The sequence below is a fragment of the Crassostrea angulata genome, unplaced genomic scaffold, assembly GCF_025612915.1.
Source record: "Crassostrea angulata isolate pt1a10 unplaced genomic scaffold, ASM2561291v2 HiC_scaffold_73, whole genome shotgun sequence".
Classification (NCBI taxonomy): domain Eukaryota; kingdom Metazoa; phylum Mollusca; class Bivalvia; order Ostreida; family Ostreidae; genus Magallana; species Magallana angulata.
Window position 1 is genome coordinate 34663 of NW_026441628.1, and position 23575 is coordinate 58237.

Sequence of the window (23575 nt, forward strand, 5' to 3'; positions counted from 1 at the left end):
TTTTTTTTTAGAATTTTCAAAAATTTTCAAAATTTCAATCATAATTTCATGATTCTCATACCATTTTGTTTACATGCTACAAAAATGGGAGGGGGAGGAGGAGGGGAGGGGGGGGGGGGCAACTCCATGATAATTCAATTTTTTATGTAAATTTTAAGAAAATAGTTGCTGCGAGAAAAAGTGGGGAGAGGACATCTTTATGTCATATAACATGTGAAACTGATTTCATTCCACCCACAAGCTTGAAATAATGAAATAATTTTAATGAAAACAATATAAATAGACGTCATAAATCCCATATCAAACGACATATAACCAATTGATTCTGTGCGTCTTTTTAATGAATTTATAAACAGCGGCAAATTCTAACATATATTTTTAAAGGTAATGTTAGCTGCAAGTCTGTAGACCTTGTATGAAAAATTTCGGATGGTAGTCAATTTTTCCGGGATACAGACCGAGCGGTACATATATGCAGTTAAGGTAATTAAGAATGATTCCAATGAAATACTTTGTTGAGTAATGCAAGCTTTTAAGAAAGCAATACTTATATTTGTTTAAAATATAACACCCAAATACTTCGTCTTACATTCGCTATCTGTAGAACAAGCAGAACCAGTATCAGTCTGACCGGCCTCACCATATACATTGTTGGAATTTAATTGTCCTAGCATTGCATTGCTCTGCATGTACACAATTTCTTTCAAAAATTAAACACTTAAAGTGTTCATCTTTATGGCTACACATAACGTACACACGTGATTCAAAATAACCAACACGGAAAACGGTAAAGAATTCAGTCATTGAGTCTACATTTTATAGAACTTGTAAAAAAACACATTGCGGGTCTGAATGTTTGTTGATATGTCAATCTATCAATATACAGTTTGTTAATTATTTTCGATTGCTAAGGCTACAGCGTATTTGATGAACATTGAACAACATTTTTTCCATGCCACTTTTTTCCATGGAAGATAGCGAATGTATACATGTATAAAGCATTTATAAAAATTTATTTAATTTCCTCTTTAGAATTGTGTATGGAATAAATAATTTATAAGTTGCTGCTGAAGGTTGTTTGGTATTTTCGTTTGTAGATGTTTTGCAAGTAAAAAACCTGAAAAGCGGGGCAAGTCATAATTAATATCCCTAATAACCGTAACTTAAAACTAGCGGCTTTGGATTCAAATATTATCGTATACGAATATTAAGTTCACTTTTTAAAATCATCTCCACGATGATAATAATATTATATCCATCACAAATCAGTATTTTTTTTTGCTTTAAAAGAATTGTCCTATCGGGAGCAATCCCGCGTTCGTTTAAATTGCCAGCGTACATTTGTCATGTCAGTAATACACAGTGTGTTTATATTATCAAAACCGATTTGGTTTGACTTTTCCTATAGCGTCACGATCATTTCTGTCAGCTACGTCATGCATAAATTATACACGCCGCCGGTGTGAAAACTATATGATTGGTTAACTCCTATTTTTAGGCCGAGTTATCAGTATACGCTTGTCAATGCCAGAGCTGAAGGATTTCTCAGAACAGTTTATTTCCCCCCAATATTATTCATTCAAAATCGACTATCCCGTATGTTTAAATTCTGTGCTAAACTCTCTCTCTCTCTCTCTCTCTCTCTCTCTCTCTCTCTCTGTGTGTGTAAACGGGCGTTAAACCATAGCCTCAAGCTACGGTCCAGAGTACGGCGTTATAAAAAATATAATATTTAAAAGTTGCATGTGCTAAGCGTTCATTTCATGTAAATACCGTTCATTTCATGTAAATACCGTAAATGTATAATGCACATGTATTACCTACTAACTTGCCAGTCAAAGTGATAGGTATGAATTCCTCGATTTCTACACCTTTCGATCGGCAATCGACAGTCAATAAAAGTATATTGAACGATGGTGTGAAAGAACGAGACGGAAGTGGAGAGTGCAAGGAGGTGTGTACATGTGCGTCTTCGTTAGGCAAGTGTCCGATTCGTTTCTCTTCTGTTGCCCTATCACTTTCGGTGTAAATATATATACTAAAATATCCACAAACCATTTACTGCAGATTCTTTATTTTACCTTTCTCTGAACCCCCGATCACCCGCTCCATACATGAACACTGGTTTGTTTACATACATAAAAAATACAGTTCTTGATCCGCTTTCCGAGTACGGTTAAAGGTTGTTTAATAGGAGAAAGTTTGGGGCGGGTAAAGCTACAATTATTAACAGTAGTAAACTAAATGAAGACTTATTTAAATGGATTATTTGCACAAAATGTGGTATGGTATGATGTAAATATTTTAAAAAAATAGTGTTATTTTTATACGCGGCAAATTGCCGTAAAGTTTTTTTGTACATGTAAGTATTGTATGCACTGTAGCTTTATATTTTCTAACCCAAAATTTATACACAGAGCTACAGCTATATATGTTATGTACAGTATGTATTGTTTTATCACAAGTGTACACTTTACCCATGTGAATTTTTCATTCTCTGATATGTTGTTGTTCTGTTCGTGCATAATTTAGTCTTAGTTAACCAACAGCCAATCAGCGGTAAGCTGAATCCACCGGTAAAGGTGCGGGTATTGTTTATGTATGACGTAGCTGAAAAAGTTGAACGCGACGCGATCGGAAAAGTCAAACCAAATCGGTTTTAGTAATAAGACGGCCGTGTATACGTATTGTAGAAAAGTTGAGTTTAATTACCATGCATTGGAACCATTTTATTAACACATCTCCCAGTGCTGAAACAATTCAAAATGTCTCTGTTACAGTAACACAGTGGGGCGTTAAACGTGTACGTCCAGCTCTACAAGCACATGCACTATCGTCTAGACGACGGCCTGAATACAGCTAGCGACTCTCCTATCGATCGGTTACCTGAGTCTCGTAATGCATCTAAATATAGACAGGGGCATAGTTATGAAACAAACAACAAAAACAAGGTCAAAGAGGTTCATCTATATGAAATGAAAATGTACATATGAATAAAAACATTTGGGAATTTTATGTGGAATTATTTTTGCGCACTAAATGTATCAGTTAGTGCACTACAAGAAGTCCTTTCATAACCTCATAAACGTGCGCACCCCCACAAAAATGGACCAAACTGACAACAATTGTTTCTTCAAATACTGACTATAAATTACGAAAACATTAAATTGAATACTATAGAAGGATTCAAAATTAATTTCTTCACAACTTTGCTTCAATAATGCATTAGAAATTTTTATTCCTTTTTAAGTTATTGACAAGAAACTTTGGACGCCTCTAACTCCCTAATTATAAGGGCCAGCCCTTTTTTCGGCATACCGAATGAAAGGTCTGAGTAAGACCAAGAACTTTTAAAATACATGTTATAACAAAATTTTATCAGGTAGAAAACTAACACGGAAAATACGCGAATTTTTTTGATTTTTTTTCTTACCTTTTTTTCAACATCTATACCATCCCTTTTATTTGCATTTAAATAATAAATAAAATATATCTTGCACAAATTCAATGTATTAGCTTCCAAACCAGCCCATCTTTGAGACTCTGCCAGTCATCGTTAAAGCTAAACCCCCTGGACAAAAGAAGTCGTTAAATTTTACTAAAAGGGGAATAACTCAAAACCGGATAGGGATTTTCCTCAACTAAAATATGCAACGACAACATCACGCGGCATGTTATCATTCCTGAAAATTTCAAAACAATCGGTGAACAAACGAGCGAGATATTAAGGATCAAAGTTCGCGTCTAGAAGAAAAAAAAAAATAATAAGAAATTTGAAAATTTTTCAGAATAATAGTAAGGTTTTCCGCTCCCAGCGGAAAACCTTAAATATAGGTTATGGATAAGTTTACTCATATAATATATATTTTGTAATGTCCTGCTGATCTCTTCAAAGCATGCACAAATTACATACGATCACATGCTCATTGTCATTAGATTAAGACGCCTCGACGGATGACTGATTTGTCCAAATGTAAAAAAAACAACAACAAACATGAAAAGCATAGTGCCGCTAAATAAACATGGCTCGATAACACAGAAAACAGTAACAGTATTAAGTTTTATTTCATAATGCCTACATAGAAAAATAAACAACTTTATAAACTTATATTCATTAGGCCCAAAAATTACACCGTCTTATTGTACCCAACGGGCAAACAGACAGACAAACGTGTAACCAGACAGACAAAAAGACAGATAAACTGGATTTCGAGATAGGTATTTGATATACTATGACTCACTTTAAAAATGGGGTCAGAGGATTTTTTTTAAAACCCATATTCATATTATATTTTATTTTTACAATGCTAACGCTCTGAATGTAACCCAATACTGGAATAAATATTTGTAAGATAACAACGTCAGATAATTGTTCAGTTCTTGGTACGCCCTTTGAACATGACTAATCGTCTATTGACACAGGGTTTTTTTCACTATTGGTTCACGGTGTCCAGGTACACTTTAAATATTGCGAAGTAGACAGTCTTTGATATTAGAAAAATAATTTTTTTTTTTATATATTGTTACAGTAGGAAGTACAGTATTGAGTAAACTAACAGTGATCAATGAATATCATTCGATATCGATGGTTGCAAGTTAAACTCTTATTTTGTGTTATTCCGCTCGATTATAAAAAATACATTATAACAACATAAAACGGATTCCTATGCATAAAAATACTCCGAAAAATACAGGTATTTCTTGACGTAGTGTTTCGCTGACCTTGAACAAAAATAAGATATCAAGGCATTTAAAAAACGGGCCTAATGCGTCAACACACTAGATCACCACACTAAATCATCATGTCCGGCAAATACAAGAAACCAGACAACACAATGAAAAGAACATCGTTGCAATTTCATAAAGATTGTTTTCCTTATAATTGTCTATTTTTCTGTCGTAAATGTTTGTTCGTGTATTTAAGATGTGCGGTATTATTGTGTGAGAATAAGTAATCCTCCTAAAGAAACATTTTGAATTAAATTGCCTACACAAAACGTTTTCCAAAAGTAATCTCCTTTCTCCGAAAATCCTCTCATTAAATCAATACTAACAAAAGTGTTCCTTTTACTACTTAATTCACGAAGAAAAGCGTTAATGGTTAATGCATATACAAAAGTAAAAGAAAACAATTTTTTATGGCATACAATAATTACATTTTTTTTTTATCTAATGAAGACAACTATATTTATGTGCAATAAGATAGAGACGTCATATTGAACCCTTTTTAAAAAGTCTAAATCCTGTGATCATTACAACGTTAATTTTGATAAAATAAAATATCGAAACAAAACACTTAATACCGATCCGTGAAACAATTTCTTACGTTTAACAAAGCGGACATCGTTTAAGTCAGGAAAAAATATAAAAATGTGATAATGAGGAACATTAATTTATCGGCATCACTGAGAGTCTAATGGAATGACATTGGTAATGTAGTGTTGCATTTAAAAATGTAGAGTTCTGGGCAAAAGCGGATTCCATTTTTTTTCAATTCGTAAGTAAGGCAGTATATGCATTTATCATTAGAGGTAAAATATTCATGCTTCCGTCTAGCTTATGATGCACTGTAAGCTTAATTATCATTCATTGCAAGATTCTTCTTAAAATATTCTAAATTATCAGACAAGATCAATTGCAGTCAGCAGTCGGTATCTACTTAATAAGAGACATATATGAATCATAGAGTACACAGACAAATCATTATTGACATTTAAGGTAACTGTAGCAAAGGAAAGCACCTGTATGAACCACACAATCAATTGTATGGACTTCTGTCATTCAGTAGCTCTCTAAATATTGGGTATTAACCGCTAAGACTCAAAATAATTTAAGAGCAATAAAGGACACGGATACTAAGTATAATTAACATGAACAAGTGCCAAGAAAGTTATCACGTTGGTTTTTCTTTTTAGAATTGCAACATTTCGAGATCAACATAGATTTCAAAAGACAATAATTCTCTTAGCTGTTGAACGTAAATTGTTGTTCTTATAATCTAGTATTATTCATACGTTTTTAATTATTTTAACATTCATTATGCACGTACGATTGCATGTACAACAACACACCCACAATAGAATAATTGTTATTTCAACATCAATTCAACAATTCAACATCGTTAGCTAATCTGGGTATTATTAAGCACTTTGTTTTATTTCTAGGCAAACTCTCAAATATCGATTAAACTACATCTGCACTCACCAAAGCATTAAACTTATTTTTGTTTATTTAGGACCCCCCCCCCCCCTTTCCAAAAAAAAAAATGCAGACTTAAAATTTTAAGACCGTAAATCTAAAGATTTTGTTGTAGTTGATGACGTTTTTGCAGACTCGGAACTTAAAAATATACATCAAATAATTTTTATTCTCGAACCTCTTTTGTGTGATGGCGACCTGTTTTAAATTACCCTTCATTTACCATCGTTCGGGAATTACCTTTAAATGTCATATCTATTTTTGGTATACCCGATTTATGCGGACATATGCTGCATAAATTACAGTGCATTTTCTTTACTACTCAATTCAATCTAAGACAGCAAAGAGATAAGTTGCAGAGGCGGCTCTTTATTCCAGTATTTAACTATCGTTAATGCAAAAAAAAAAATAATGATGGACTTTTATAGATTAGTTTTCGTTTGTTTGATATATACTGCCAAGGTAAGTTATGATTTTAACTTTTAAATTTATTCTTGTGCGTATAAATAATTAGGAATATGAAAAATCATTTTAAAAAAAAGTTCACTGTTTTATTGCCTGTGCATATTACAAATCTTTTGTATTGGATATTTTGAAGACAAAGTAATTCAAACATCATTTACAGGTTTTTGTAAATTCTACTGAATGCAAAGACTCAGCAACAACAGCTAGAAAAGTGGAATCATGTCCTCATAATGTCAAGGAGTGGAATGAAGCAGCTGCAAGGAAAGGTTGTAAGAATATCTCATGCAACAGTTCTTCACTTGAATACCACTGTGTAATAAATGCATGGGGAAATGAAACAATTGAAGTTTGTGCCCCAAGTTTGAGGATTATTGGTAAGAAAGCTAGTATATATCATTAAATGCTTGCATATAAATATATCAGTTAACATTTTCATATTTTTTAAACGAGTTTTTGTGCAGTTGTCTTATAATTAATTATTTGAATTACTTTTTTATGTAGGAAGTGTTTGCACAGAATATAACCAAGGAGGGAGAAGAATTCAACGCAACGAAATTGTTCCATGTGAAAAATGTCCACCTTTTTACTTTTCCAACGAGAGCTATAAATGTTAGTTGAATTTTAATGCTTTATGCCTCTTTTACAAAAATCAACTTTATAAAAGTCCTTAGATAAAAGCAAACACAACTTTTTCTTACAGATCAAGAATGTTACAAGCATGTTAAAAATGCAAACGTATCGTACACATTACTTGAGAAATCCGCTTTGATGGGCACGGAATCAACAACACAAGAAATAACATACTCGTCTTCATTATTAACTTCCGATGAGAATTCCAGTCAAATGTAAGAACCATTTAAAGAAAATCAACCAAGTTATTATAATTATAACGATATACTGAAAAATAGTTTGCATTATATACAACTACTTAGTTTATATATTTCTGAATGTTCTGTTATTAATTTACGACCAAAAATTTTGAAATGTGTTTACTTCTCATTTTAGCATCAGCATCATCATTTGCGTATTAGTCGGTGTAGTTGCTGTAATAATTGTTTTTACTGTTAAACAACGATCATGCGCAAATAAGATTTGGTCTCTTTTTAAAAGTAAGTCTTTGCTTTTAACTATATCTAGACAATTTTATTGAGTTTAATACTGATTTATTACGTTCATTTCTTTCTTTGATATTATTTAGTAAGTTTATTATTTTTGGTTTTGTTTTAAAGGAATAGTTTTTCAAAGTGACGAATCAAAAAGAACAAAATCTGGTACGTTTTTTTTAAATCATAATTTATTAAGAAAAGAATCTGAATTTTCATTTGACAAATGACCAAATGCATTGTAAACGTATGATATCTTACATTTTGTTTTTATGTTTTATTTCTTTTTGTAGAATCCGTTAACATAAGGCTTGAAAAAGGAGTTGAAGTACAAACTAATTTACTGGAAAACAAAACGATCATACAAGACGTGTTTTATGAAGTTAATGAATCGTCAGACAAAACCAATTTAAATGCAAAACCAAGCTAACAAAATGTGTTTTAAATACAAAATGTATATATTATGTTATATATTTATTTATTATGATTGATATTTTTATTGTTTCTAAATGTCAGCTACTTGGTATACTGTTATATGAATTAAAACTAAAACAAATATATTTTCATCAGTGTTTATAATTTGAATTGATATGTTATCAGGAATATGAAGCAAATGTGATTGATCTGATTTAAACAACAGGAAAATGAAATAATTTTTTTTTTATCAGCAGTATAATTTGTTGTATATAATCCGCTCCATGTTTAGGTTTACACTTTTTCCATGTTCTGAATGACCCGTTTAAAATTATCAAAATATTTTCGAACTTTGTTTAGAAATATCGTTTCTATTTCATCCCCTTTTCGTTTTTAAGTTTATCAAGATAAAAAGATCTTTAAATATGCAGCAATGCGATAATGTAACGGAACTTTATATCTTTTCGATATTTAATTTTTCTCTTTTGATAAGTTTGAAATAGATAAAACAAATAAACACAGGAAACAGTTTCTAATCATCATAATTATTCCTAAAGAGAAATCAATACGTCACCAAATTCCAAATGGTAATACCAAGAATATATTCAGACAAATGTAAGTAAAACTAGAGCAAAGCTCGTTGCATACCAACGAGTGGGTCTTCCGTTAATGTCGGAAGTAAAGCTGGAAGTTCCTGTAAGAAGCAGAGCTCTTAAACCAATAACAAGAGTAAATAAAATAAAAAAGATGGGGAAAATACAATTATTCCTGGTACGACTTAACAAAATCCGAATGATTTTAAGTACGAATTAACAAAAACCTTTCTGATTTCAAGAACGACTTCACCAAAAAAAATCCGAATGTGTTCAAGTACGACTTAACAATTATTTTTGGTACGAGTAAATTTTACTTTGAACATTACGCTATTTTTTAAACCAAGGACGCGGTATCTAAATTTCCGGAAAAATCAATTTTTAAATCTGATTTGATCAGAAAATTCATTTTTTCGAAAACTTTGTTTCACTTCCGGTTTCGACCGGAAGTGACAGATTTTCATTACCAGTCTTATTACAGAGGTAAATCGACCAAATCATGAACATGAAAATTGACGTTTCGTCAAAACGGAAGTGATGTTGTCAAGTAAACTTTAACATCTTTGAGGGATAATAGTTTCACATTATCTCTGACAGTTTCATTAAAATCGGTTGGAAACTTTTTGAGTTATAAAGCCGAGAAGGGGTCAGAAAAAACCCAAAAAGTATAATAATGATAAAAAGAAACCAAAGAATAACAAGAGGGTCTTCCGTTGGAAACGGAAGACCCTAATCAATTAAGCTATGCAAAAATTAAACAATTAGAAAACACCAAAAAAAAACATTGCATACCACCAAACAAGCGTTCTTTATTTCTCCTTGTTATGTTAGAATCAAACATTTATATAACAGTTTGGCAAAGCATCGTCAGAAATTTCCTTTATGATTATTTCATAGACATTACAAGAGACTTTTTAGAAAATTCCCAAACACTGTGCGTATCGCATAAGCATAGCGTTTTAATTTGTCCCTAATAACAACAATACCAAAATTCTAAATTCAAAAGTGCAAAAATCACAATATATTTTACAACTTGCAAATTTTTATCTCGTTGATTTCAATGAGTTTTACTTATATGGAAAAATTGTTACGTTTACACATAAAATTAAATGTGTACAACAGGTTCGTTTTACTGAATACCTGGAACTTTTTTTAAAATGAACAAACGTCATTTGACTCGCATTTTTGGCTAATGAATGAACATTTTTATTAAAAGAAAATAATAGAGCACAAACAACTTTAAAAGCCGATCCTTGTCTATGACCGATATTTCACATTTGAGTTTTGGCTTTGCTATGAACTCTTAGTCATCATAAAAAATGGGGCAGTTAAACTGTATACAATAGTGTATTGAATTCTTATTTAGTGACGCTTAAGTCCTAGTCTATTTGCAGTCGATTAAAATAAAACAAATCAAGAATTAGCATTTAGATATACATGTTAAGTATTTTCAAGCATACCTACTTGTTAACCTTTGCATTATATGCGTGCGCTTAGGATTCTAAAAAAAAAGAAATAATATTCCATAATATCGGTAATACCTGACAATCGGGTATCTTGATATTAGCGAACAATGATAACATTTTATTCCGCTATCTGTACTCGTGGAAAATTTTAGTAGCTAGTTATATGTATTGTATATACATGTATATATATTATATATTATTATAAAGTTATATATATATGACTTTAGCAATCCGGTTGTAATAATCGAAATCAAATAAGTCGAACAAATTACCAAAACTACTTTTTGCAGCATTTCGGACGAAATACTAACCGGGGATTTAATTTTTGAAACAAGAGGCCCAGGGGCCACATCGCTCACCTGAGCAACAATTGCGTTAATTCTGGCCAAATTACATTACAGTATCAAAATATCTTGACAACTGACTACAGTAGATCTTGCTAAAAAAAATTGAAAATCTGCCAATTCTTATCCACCTCTTTTTTCGTGGTAAATACCAAGCCCCTTTTGTTGTTGTACCTGTAAGAAGATTTTCTCTATTCCTATATACCCCCCATTTCGTGGCCCCACTTTTCTCTAGGGAATCATGGTTTCATCAAACTTAAATCTGCATAACCTGTGGTTTTACACAAGTACTGAGTTTTGGACCGAACACTTTCCCAGAATATTTTTAAAGATTTTTTCAATATATTCCTATGAAAAAATTCAAACCGCCATCACGGTCCCACCCAACCACTAGGGACTGTGATTTTGCAAACTTGAATTTATACTACCTGAGGATGCCTCTACACAAGTTTAAGCTTTTCTGGCCAAATAGTTTTTAAAACGAAGATTTTTAAAGATTTTCTCTATATATTCCTAAGTAAAAATTCATCCCCCATTGTGGCCTCACCCTACCCCTGGATTACTATTTTAAAAAACTTGAATCTATATGATCTGGAGATGCTTCCACTCAAGTTTGAACTTTCCTGGCCTAATAGTTTTGAGAATAAGACTTTTAAAGATTTTCTCTATATATAAAAATTTATCCCCAAATTGTGGCCCCACCTTACCCCCAGGTACCATGATTTAAAGGATCCTGAATCTACATTATCTGGGGATGGTTACACGCCAATTTGAGTTTTCTTGGCCAAATAGTTTTTAAAAGATTTTTTCAAAAAGATTTTCTCTATATACTCCTATATAAAAATTTATCCGACAATTGCGGCCCCACCCTACCCCCGGGGACCATGATTTGAACAAACTTGAATCTACATTATCTGAGGATGCTTTCACTCGAATTTGAGCTTTCCTGGCCAAATAGTTTTTGAGAAGAAGATTTTTAAAGATTTTCTCTATATATTCTTTTGTAAAACATGATCCCCCTATTGTGGCCCCACCCTACACCCGGGGACCATGATTTGAACAAACTTGAATCTACACTATCTGAGGATGCTTCCACTCAAAGTTGAGCTTTCCTGGCCTAATAGTTTTTGAGAATAAGATTTTTTATATTCCTATGTATAACTTGATCCCCTAATTGTGGCCCCACCCTACCCCTGGGGACCATGATTTGAACAAATTTAAATCTACACTTCCTGAGGGTGCTTCCATTTTAATTTGAGCTTTTCTTGCCAAATAGTTTTTGAGAAGAAGATTTTTAAAGATTTTTTCTATATATTCCTATGTAAAACTTGATCCCCCAATTGTGGCCCCACCCTGCCCCCGGGGACCATGATTTGCACAAACATGAGTCTACACTCTCTGAGGATGCTTCCACTCAAATTTGAGCTTTCCTGGACTAATAGATTTTGAGAAGAAGATTTTTAAAGATTTTCTCTATATATTCCTATGTAACACTTGTTCCCCCAATTGTGGCCCCACCCTACCCCCGGGGACCATGATTTGAACAAACCTGAATCTACACTTGATGATGCCTCCACCAAAGTTTAAGCTTTTCAGGACTGATAGTTTTTGAGAAGAAGATTTTTGAAAAATACCAACAAATTTTCAATAATTCTCAATTATCTCCCCTTTTAAGAGGGCGTGGCACTTCATTTCAACAAACTTGAATTCACTTCACCTAGTGGTGCTTTGTGCCAAATTTGGTTGAAACCTGACCAGTTGTTCCTGAGTAGAAGATGAACATGTGAAAAGTTTACAACAACGACGACGACAACAACGACGACAGACAACGGACAAATTGTGATCAGAAAAGCTCACTTGAGCCTCTGGCTCAGGTGAGCTAAAAAGGAAACGTGACATTAAAAGACAAAATGTTAAACATTGTAAACGTCTGATTTTTTGTTCAAAAGCATCAAAGTGAAACATTTTATGTGTTTGTAGTTTAATGAATTGAAAGATATCAAAAATTGATTATAAGTATAAAATGTTTCTTGACAAATACTGGTATCACAAGTTGTAGATCTCTCATTTAGTCACCTAAAATGTGACTCTACGTTGGCCATTCACCTTTGCAGACCTCTCATCGAATTCACAGTTATTTTATCTATCAAGATCTTTTGATACAGTTGTGTATGACATTTTTTCGAACTCTTTGATAACCTTTATGTTTAGAATATTATTATGTTGTGATTTATCTGTTAAATCGGTTAAACGTCCAATTGTATTATAAATTTAACATACTAATTATGAGACCAGTCGGTAATGTTTACGTACTTTTTAGTTAACAACGAAAACCTGCTAACGACGAAACATATGTAGTTACGCCGAATAAAAAAAAGATAGAAAGCTGCGGTGTTCATTTATTTACGGTTTACACGATTGCAAATGTCTTATTCAACATTCATCAATATGTCATTGTTTGAATCATTTTTGTGAGTTTTTTTAAGCAATTATTACATGAATACCTTAGGGTACGTTTAATCATCTATTAACTCATAAAGTCATTTACTATAGACTTGAAACGTCTTTGGTTTGAATATAATATAAAGAATACATATTAAGCACATGTTTGAACACGTTTGCAAAAAAAAAAAAAAAAAAACACAAGACAAGTTCATCAATGATTGTATCGTAAATGGAGCTTTTACATAAACCTTATGATGAAAAAGTGATGTCTTGAAATCAATTTAGTTATTTTTATGATGTGATATCTATCTACAGGGTTTTAATAAATCTTGACAAGCGCGTGTTTTGTGATTATTGAACCGCAGGTGCCAAATATTTTATAACGACTTCATGATACAGTTAATTTTGGCAAACACCATCGATTTCTCTTAGATATGAATACAATCCCCATTTCTGAATTGTTTTGTCAATGAAATGTATCACCGGATATTCAAAACATATGCATTACTCTAATGACAGGAAAAAAATTTCTTTAAATGTTTCTACTACAAAAAATCTTTGGAAAACTACCTGATTACCTCATTTAATGATATTGAATTTAAGTTTTATTTAATGTCAGCAAATTCAGAGTACAAACTTAAATCATTTTTATTTTTAAGTTTGAAACCAAACAAATTAAATATATCTGAAAATTTGTAACGTCACAGAATTCTTAACAATAAGCCTTTGTCGGTTTATATCCTGTTCCGGTGAATGATCCCTCAACTCCTATTTTGAAATCGTTTACCTATAAAAAGAGGGAAAACTTTGTCATTTTTCTATAATACATACTCATATTGTAAAGAAGTAATGCATCCTCAGATTTATAAATCATCATAAAAGCTCAACTTTTAAAAATGTCCTAATTGAAAGACAAAAGTAATGGGACCATTACGTTTATATTTATTGGGTATTTTTTGTGATAGAATCAAAATGTTAAATAAGAAAGTATACGATTGATATGCCACGATTGAACATATTTTTTAAAAATTTTTTTACGTATTTTTAGCATTTTTAAGATTCATGTGTTGTTGAAATAATAAAAAAAATATATTTATATTCTGAAAACATCAGCAAAAACAAATAAATTGCGATCCGAATACTGTAACAAAATTCTTTATTTTCAGAGTGTGCTGGACAGCACGGCGATTTAAATGCTTAAATTTGACATTGAGTCATGGTCATCGGACATTCCTGTTTTATTAACGAACTATGCTAGAGCATAGGAAAAAGATAACTGTCTGTTGTTCGTCCTTGGTAGTTCTCTTTGTGTAATGGGAACATTTAAAGGTTTTTTTATTCGTCTTTGCTCGACATCCGATAACTTAACTCATGATTTATTAAATCCTCGTTCAAATATGTCAGCTTCTTTGGATAACTGATAAGCTTAAAGAAAAACAAATGATGCATCTTCATAAGGAAAAAAAATCTGAGCATACTTTTTTTAACTACACTTGAATTATGAACATAAGATATTCTAGCATAGACTTTCAGTTGGCCGCTTGCAATGTTTAACTTCTTGAACATTGCAAACAATAAATCGATATCCCACACCACTGACACAAAAAAGAAACAATTTTAAAAATCCGTATATATTGCACTACTGATCTATATAGCAGAAACTTGATCAGAATGTCTAGACCTAAACACATTTTTTAATGTTTGAAGTTTAGGTAACTCGTATTTAAGAAAAAAAACTACCGAAGTTTGTTCGTCCGTCCGTCCGTCTGTCCGTACGTATGATTTTTTATAAAAGGGTTTTTACATGGTCATGGTTAATATAGAACGTACTTAGTTTAAAAACTAAAGTTTAAAAATGGGATATTTATTTGCATTTTTTGGTATTTCATGAACAATGAAATCTTATTTGATAAATTAAAACCTGTATATCCTATGGATACACGTAAAAAAATATGATTCGCAAAACCATCATGAATTAACTTGCCACGAAGGACATTTTTAATATATCAAAAGAAAACACATGTATATTGGCTGTACATCACTCAGCGTATAATATACACATCCTTTTTTGGCAAAACAGTGGCTGAAACAAGTTCAAGAAAGCAAATATCTCTCATATGTAATAAATTCAAGCCAAACAATTTTAAATCAAAATTGTTTTTTTTTTACCTAAATAAAACTGTTACATCAGCATATGTCTCATTGCCTTAGAAGAACGAGATGCATTTTGCTGACTTAAGAAATCCCCGGTCAAGTCCCACTTGATGAGGTTATTTCATGATGTACTAGTAATTGGCGTTGAATCAAAATGTTTTACATTCCTTAGTAGTTTATATAACAAATATATCTAAAACAGGTACAGTGGACAAATGTTAAAGTTTATTCGATAATGTTTGACCTACATAACGGAATATATACTAATCAATACAGTGGCTGACTCATAGAATGTAATCTTTCTAATAATTGATCACTGTGTTTTTTGTCTTTAAATTTTTGAACACTATTCTGCTCTAAATATGATATTTTTGAATGATTAAAAAAACCCTACACAATTCTATAAACGACTTTTATGAAACAAGCCTGAACTATTCATGTTGTTTTTTATTTTCTTTTTATTTATTGTGGAAAATTCTCGGAAAAAATAACATCACAAAGGTGTTTTCTTATTTCGTCTCATTTCAATCTAATGCCGGCCACTCTATTATCATCGTTATATTGTTATTATTGCATGTATATCAAGTGGCTTGATCATTTATTTATGAAAACCTTGAAAACTTTAATTCAATCATTTTGAGTATGCATAAAATACGTGTATGCATAGAGTATATATCTAGGACAGAAGTTTTTGACGTGATTACAAAAACAAGGACAGTTTTACAAATAATTATATTTTAAGTATGTTTGGTATTAAAATATACAGATAATGAACGGGAATTTAAAAAAAACCCTGTTATTTTCGATTTTGAAAGGTGTATTAATTACCGGTTACCTGAGAACCAAACGTGTTATAGAATGACATATGTGCAGTCATGTTTCATAAATAAATCTGAACATTAGTCCCAAGATCCAATTAAAAAAAGAAACCAGCTTAAATTTTATAATAACCTATTAGCTAGCCTCTTTCCCACTTGAAATCGTGCATCGGTGGTAGATCATGATATCTGTGAATTTGATTCATATTTTTTAAATCTCATTAATTTATAATATGCATGCTATACCAAGCCTTGTAACGTTCGCTTGACGTATTGATAACAGTCAGTGAATGGATTTTGAGAAGATGAAAGACTCTATTAATTGAAAAACGTTTATGAAATTTGTCACTATCTTGAAAATTGCATCATTTCCTGTATAACTTTGCACTAAATCTCAGTCTTCAATCAATGTTTACACAGTCAGAAAATCGAGTTAAGCCACCTGCACCCTCAAAAATGAGATTGAATTGGATATTGATTTTTGTAAATATTCAATTTCAAAACCGATCAAATTAAAAATGTGTTTGAAGAAATACCATATTAATACTCTGATAAACGCTTAGGATAACAACATAATGCTTTACGTCTCACTCGGTGATGGTTTGATATATAAAATATAAGAAAACTGCACCTTATCTCTTATGAGAACAAACCTCTACACCTTTAAATGTGTGTTGATACTGCTTGGCATTGAATCAAGGTCATCTGGCACTCATGGTTAATGAATGAAATATTTAGAGCTGTCTTTCAAAGCGTGGAAATCAAGATAAAGGGGATCTGATTTGTCCTTGTTTTTTTTAAAATTACAAATGAAGAAGTTCAGCTAATGACATAATTGTAATAAACAGCGCTTAAGGTTACTTACTGGCGTCTTCAGAATGAAATGAATGTGCGCATAGTATTCAGCTACACTCATATAGTATTCAACAGCACTCATTTAGTATTCAACTGCTTTCATATAGTATTTAGCTGCTCTCATATAGTATTCAACTGCATTCATATGAATATATACAAAAAGAGAGTTTTTCGTTTTTTATTAAGTGAAATCAGTTTCAGAATTCTGAACTTGCCAACGACACAAACACTAAGTAAACAGCCCTTTCTTATAGAAACATCTCAATGCGACATACTATCAATTATTTTATGTATATTGCAAGGATTTAATGCAACTGTGATACATAAAAAAAAATGTTATTAATCATTCATAACCAGAAACAAACGTTTTGCCAATCAGGAATCATGTCCGATGTCTAGAAAAAAATTATGTCTGGAAACTGTAGCGAAAACTCTGCTTTTTCTTATATTGCAATCTCTGCTCCACATTTTTTTCTGTCAAGAACGCAAAATATTTTAGGCATAAAAAATGTTCTTTTTGCGTTTAATCAAGGGAATTTTTAACGTGATAAAACATAATAAAAAGGGTTTAGAAGTGGTACTTATAGATAAACATATCTTAATTAATATGATCCATGATCGGTGTAGACAATGCGTGTGACCCTGATCATATTGTACACAAGTAGTTGACTCATGGGAAATTACTGTAAACGTGTCACTATTTATAACACTGGCTATCTTAAGCACATGCTGAAACTATGTCATGCTGTTTAATAATAAGGCATGAGGTAAAGAAATTCTTATTCTTCAGATTTAAAAAAGTGCCCAGAGTATTTTCACTGCGCTTGAATTATAAAAAGTGCATGCACAATAAAGTTTCCAGCAGGGAGTTTCAGTTGGCCACCTGCAATGTTTATCTTTGTGAGCTACACAAACAAAATGTTTAGCCAAATTGTCTTATTGAGCAGATAGAACGACAACTCTAATTTTAAAATAAGGGGTGCCGGTATGACACGGTAACTCTTATGCAAATACTTTTAGTGAACTTGATATTTCTAAAAGTTTGAATCCGCTTACATGTAATTGCTGTCATTATAGAAGTTTACCAATTAAAAACAGGCATTTCATTTGTATTTTTTTTTGGGGGGGGGGTATTTTTGTGATTGAAAACGAAACGTAAAATAGCAAAATATACTAGTGAAACGCTAAAATAAAAATTCTGTTTTTTAAAATTCTTTATTTTTGTGTTTCTTTTTTACACGCATGTGTTGTTGAAATAGAAAATAAAAATAACATTCTTTATTCTGAAAACCACTGTTAAAAGTTTTATTTTCCCATGGCAAGGGTCTAACATTTGAAACAAATTGAGATTAGAAAAAAAAATACCTAAACTCTTTATTTTCAACATGTGATGGACAGGTTGGCGAATTGGATGTGTGTCAAACGCTTAGATTTGCCTTTGAGTCAAGGCCATCTTGCACTTCTGTTTTATTAACGAAATATTTAAGACTTTCTGCTAGTCGTATTTGATCGATATCTTGTTCTTTAATTTATGAACTAATAAAACCTCGTTCGAGTAATTTTTTTTTTACTTTGGACTGCTTATGATAAAACTTAAAAAATGAACAAGTACTCCATCATCATTAGCAAGCAAAGCAAATCTCAGTATGATTTTAACTGCACTTGCATGATATAGATTTGATTTTTTAGCAAGGAGTTTCAGTTTGCCACCTGCAATATTTCATTTAAAACTATGCAAATATTAACTTTACATCTCCAATTACCAAACTAAAAAAATACACAATTATCTTTACTCATTGCTCAACAGATGTATATAGCAAAGACTTCATAATCTTTAACATCATCAATAGGTATTTTGCATGCAGTGAATCAAGGCCTTTATAGTAACAAAAGTATGGCAGAGAGGCCTACACTTATTGAGTTAAACATCGTCATACTTTTTATTGTATTATCAACTTATGCTTTTATGTTGTTTTATTTATACAAATGTTTTGCATTGTTTAGAGGTGAGCTTAGGTAATCTAAATCATATTATTGTAATTTAATCAGTTTTCGTGCATTCAGTTATATCGACTTTACATTATATGGGGTTAAACGTAAAATTTTAGGATTAAATTTTTGTGGAATCCTTGGATTTCTTGTAGGCTTAATGCTCATGGATTTCGTTCATCATATTGTATGTGAAGTTAAGTATATCTACAACGAATTATGTGTAAAAGTATCAATCTATTTGCCATACAAGTAATTCCGCGAAATTGGTACCTTTTAATATGTGGAGAAAAGTAATTTACGCATATTGGCTCTAAGAACTTCAATCTTCAATAAAGGACTTTAATCTTTAAAAATCATTGTCAAGCATTCAAATATCTGCATTTGTAAACGTAGTTAGGTGTCGTAGATATGAGCAGTTCTATCTTAAAAGTATAATCATGAATCAATAACTACATTGTTACATCAGCTTCCCACCGATGAGGCTTTTTTAATTCATCTGTCTTCAAATTTATACTACAGGATCTTAAAGCAAATTTACTGGATAATATCAGACCTTTCAACAAAAATATAATCTACCTCCGATATCAAATGCTTCTATGCATACATAATTGCATGCTCGTTGCTTTTCTCAATGTCAGAATATTTTGTGAGTTTTTTATTCTTCGCGTGGTGGGAGAATCGCTTCAAACCATGATAATGAGAAAATGCAACGTTCATGTGATTAGTTCATACATATTTTTTTTTAAAAACAAGTACAATCATTTCATATTTTGTTTTACGCTTTGGCAAATGTAAAGAAGTGCAAGTTTTGGGGATTAAATAATCCGTGTAAGTAAAGGAGTTCACGTATACTTAGCATAACCATCGTTTAAAAGCGTGCACAAAATTTGATATAAAGTTGGACCAAGCAGCTTTACCAAGTTGCATGTATATGGGTTTTGAGACTGATGGTAGAACAATTATAATTATTATAATTAAAGGTCGTACATGTACATGTACACTGCGTCTATCAGGACATGTAAATATTAAGACATGCTTAATGTTTGTGGTTTGATATGATTATGCATCAGCATTTATTGCAGACATGACTCATACTTAGCAAGCCATTTCAATTTACAGTAACTGTATTAGAGGAAAGCACGTGTATGAACCACAAACTCGTTCCATTAACATAATTAAGATTTTCATACCAGTTAAACTAACACTTTTATTTTCGTACATTTGCAACTTGTTATCATATTGTCAGCTAATAAATAAAAAGGGAAATTCGTTCACCAATAAACAAAATACCTTCTTGGAATATCATCATGAATATGTTGTTTTTCCCAGTGAAATAGTCAAGGCATATCGTATAAACATCGATATATTTGCTCGAAAACCAAAATAACGTTAATTTTCATTGCAAACAATGTACTTAATTTTAAAAATGGGATTTAAATATTTTTGTAGACATAAAATAATAATTCATCATTTACAGATTTTGGGGGATTCTCCTAAATGCGATGATTCGGCTGAAACAGCGAAAATAGTAAAATCATGTCCTCAAAATAACAATGAATGGAACAAAGCAGCTAAAATCAAAGGCTGTGAAAAAATGTCACACTCATGTTCTTCATTCGTATACCACTGTGTCATTAATGCATGGGGAAATGAAACAATAGAAGTTTGTGCTCCACCTGTGATGATCGTTGGTACGAATGCTAGTCAATATCATCAAATGTATTCATATAAATTTATCAGTTTCAACATTTGTTTATGAACAACAAATTTTCTGCAGTTTTGTTTAAAATATTTATTTCAATCAATAACTGTTTTATTCAGGAAATGTTTGCGCAGAATATAACTACGGAGGAGGAAGAATTCAACGCAACGGAAATGTTAATTGCGAAGAATGTCCTTCTTACTTTTCAAATGAAAGCTACAAATGTAAGTTTGAATTTTAAACTTTATGATTAAATAATGGAAGTCAGTATATCAATGATTATAACGAATATTGTTATAATATTTATACAAAATTATTAATAATATTAATGATTCAAATAAAAGACGTGAAACACACACAAAAAGATTCTAGGAGTTTCTTTTTACAGATCAAGAGTGTTATGAGTACGTCAAAAATGTAAAGACATCACAAACAACACAACTTACGACCGAATCGAAAGACAAGGAATCAACAACACAAGGAATGATATACCTATCTTCATCATTAACTCCAAATGAAGAATCAGCTCGCTTATATCAAGATACTGATACCCCAAAAACATCCAGTCATATGTAAGTTAAATAAATCATTACATGCACATTGTTATAGCTGATATACTTACAAAGTCTAAATTATATAAAACAAGTTTGCTTCACATTAACAATTTACACCTCACATTTTTTTCTTTTCTTAGCATAATAATCGTTATATGTGTAGTCGTCGGTCTAGCTGCTATAGCAGTTGTCTTCACAGTTAAACAGCGATCATTGACAGGGAAATTGTTCGCTTGTTTCAAAAGTAAGTATTTCATTTAGCTATATATATGTATACACCTCGTTACGCACTCAATACAGAAAAATATACTTTCACATTCTTAATTGACATTATCATTTGTGTTTTCTTTGAAGAAACAGTTTTACAAAATGAAGATTTAAATGCTCAACCATCAGGTACGTATACATTTTTTAATCATGTTCCATTTTAGGAGAACAAAAATACGAGTTTTCATTAGAGACAATTGATCATTAATACTGTTTAATATTAGATAATTTTATTCATATTTTGTTTCTCTTGTAGAAATTGTTATCGAAAGTGTGGAAGAAGGCCTTGAAGTAAAAACTGTTTTATTGGACAAGCGAACTCATACCTTTATACAAGACACGTTTCGTGAACTTAATGAATCTTAAGACATGCAATGCAAGTTTAAATGTTATATCAAACTGATTTATTTTCTATACTATGTAGCATCGAATACACTGTAAAATATTTTTTCATCATGATTGATATCTATATTGTTCCTAAATGGCAGCTATTTGTTATATTCATTAAAGCTAGAAAATTGATTTTCGTCATTCAATTGAGAAAATGTAACAGTTTTTTCTATCAAATCATTGATTATCGGGAAATGAAGTAATCAACATTATATGTTTTACAAATAAAAAAAATAATAATAATAAAAATAATAAAAAAAACCCAAAAAAACAAAAAAACAAAAACAAAACAAAAGCAACAACAACAAATAGTTGGACATAACTTTTTCATCAACATTATACATCTTTGTATAAACCACTCCACCTTTATATAAGATTTCCCCTATTAAGTTTTTGATGACCCGTTAGAAATTGTCAATATCAACTTTGTTTAGGAAAAAAAATAATCATAACTTCGTCCTTCAAATTATCTACATAGAATTTAATATACAAATATGAAAAACAATTTTAGAACAGGACCTTGAACCATTACGTGTTAATATTAAACATATCCTATTTAATCAACAGTTAATTTCATTTCCAGATGAACAGAGAGTTATGGATGATATAATGTTAAGAAGATCTTGAGCCTGATTCTCGAAATGACGACAACGAGCATTTCAATTCAAACGTTTATTATTTTAAAACGTTTATTATTTTAAAACCAATATTTGTCCTTGACCAATATATCAAAAATGTGTTTCCCCTCTTACGTTGAAACTTAGTCATCCTGCATAAAGTAGTTCAAATAGATTACGTTTAAAACGTCTACATGTTTACCAACCACCATTTGTATTTGATGTGAAATGTTATCAATAGATACATTACATTACTTGTTAAGTGTTTGTTTATAGTTATATATTCAGGTATAACAAAACAAAGATGATATGTTTTTAAAATAAAATAATAAAAATATTTAACGGATACATTTTAATAATAAGATATAAACACACACTACATTCGTAATGAATGATGTTTACTTGATGAAACGTTTCTGTTGATTTATTCAACAAAACGTCCTTAATCATGAAAAAACCCCAATATTTTTTGTCATATATACAAGCAAAAATATGATGCAAAACGTGCATTTAACAAATAAAAACGTTCTATTGCAAGTACCTCAATTCAATGTTATAAAAAAAAATTCGTACAGTATTAGCTAAGTGGAAATTTTTCTTCCTATGAATGGTTTGATATTCAGATCAATCGAATACACACATCTATTATATATTGAACAGAGGAAATCAACGTCTTCAAATCAGGTCATTTCATTTGTAAATAAAACCAAATTTCGATCTCTTAAGAGATTTTCAATCGTTTTTTAAAGCTATATTTGAATAGCTATGGTGATACCTTTGTTTAATCAAAAGTTTATCGACCACCAGAAGAACAATGTTATTGGCGTTATTATCTTAAAATTAAGATACAATTGAAGATTAATTCTAATATTGTTTTTAAGATTAAGAGCGTGAAATATCCGTGCTTTAAATATTTTTTATAATACCCGACGGCTGTAATATTGGTTGTATTGACACCTTTCATTGCCCAATGTAGTTTAGTTTGGGCAAAATGCATTGTCGACAAAATATTCCATTAGTTATTGCTTATCTTTAATATATAATGTTAGTAGGTGATCAAATTTTCTGAGTAGCTCCCCTGTTTTAAATGATTTGATCCCATGGCAATGTATGTTTATCCTGTTGAACTGTTACCTTTTATTTCTTTATCAACAATCTACTTTTTTCTGCAATCGTTCTTATATTTTGTGCACATACA

The 23575-nt window shown here is 31.1% G+C and overlaps 2 protein-coding genes across 2 annotated transcripts; both read left to right on the forward strand.

Moving 5' to 3' along the window:
• Positions 1 to 6538: 6538 nt before the first annotated feature.
• Positions 6539 to 8317, forward strand: LOC128168968 (uncharacterized). Its single transcript, XM_052835139.1, has 7 exons — positions 6539 to 6660; positions 6824 to 7037; positions 7165 to 7272; positions 7364 to 7508; positions 7669 to 7772; positions 7893 to 7934; positions 8060 to 8317. Exons 1-7 carry the CDS (start codon positions 6610 to 6612, stop codon positions 8194 to 8196), a joined length of 801 nt encoding a protein of 266 aa, XP_052691099.1. The 5' UTR covers positions 6539 to 6609; the 3' UTR covers positions 8197 to 8317.
• An 11562-nt stretch (positions 8318 to 19879) lies between these two features.
• Positions 19880 to 21892, forward strand: LOC128168965 (uncharacterized). The gene is made up of 7 exons (XM_052835136.1): positions 19880 to 19888; positions 20325 to 20538; positions 20669 to 20773; positions 20938 to 21121; positions 21244 to 21347; positions 21458 to 21499; positions 21627 to 21892. Exons 1-7 carry the CDS (start codon positions 19880 to 19882, stop codon positions 21734 to 21736), a joined length of 768 nt encoding a protein of 255 aa, XP_052691096.1. The 3' UTR covers positions 21737 to 21892.
• Positions 21893 to 23575: the final 1683 nt, after the last annotated feature.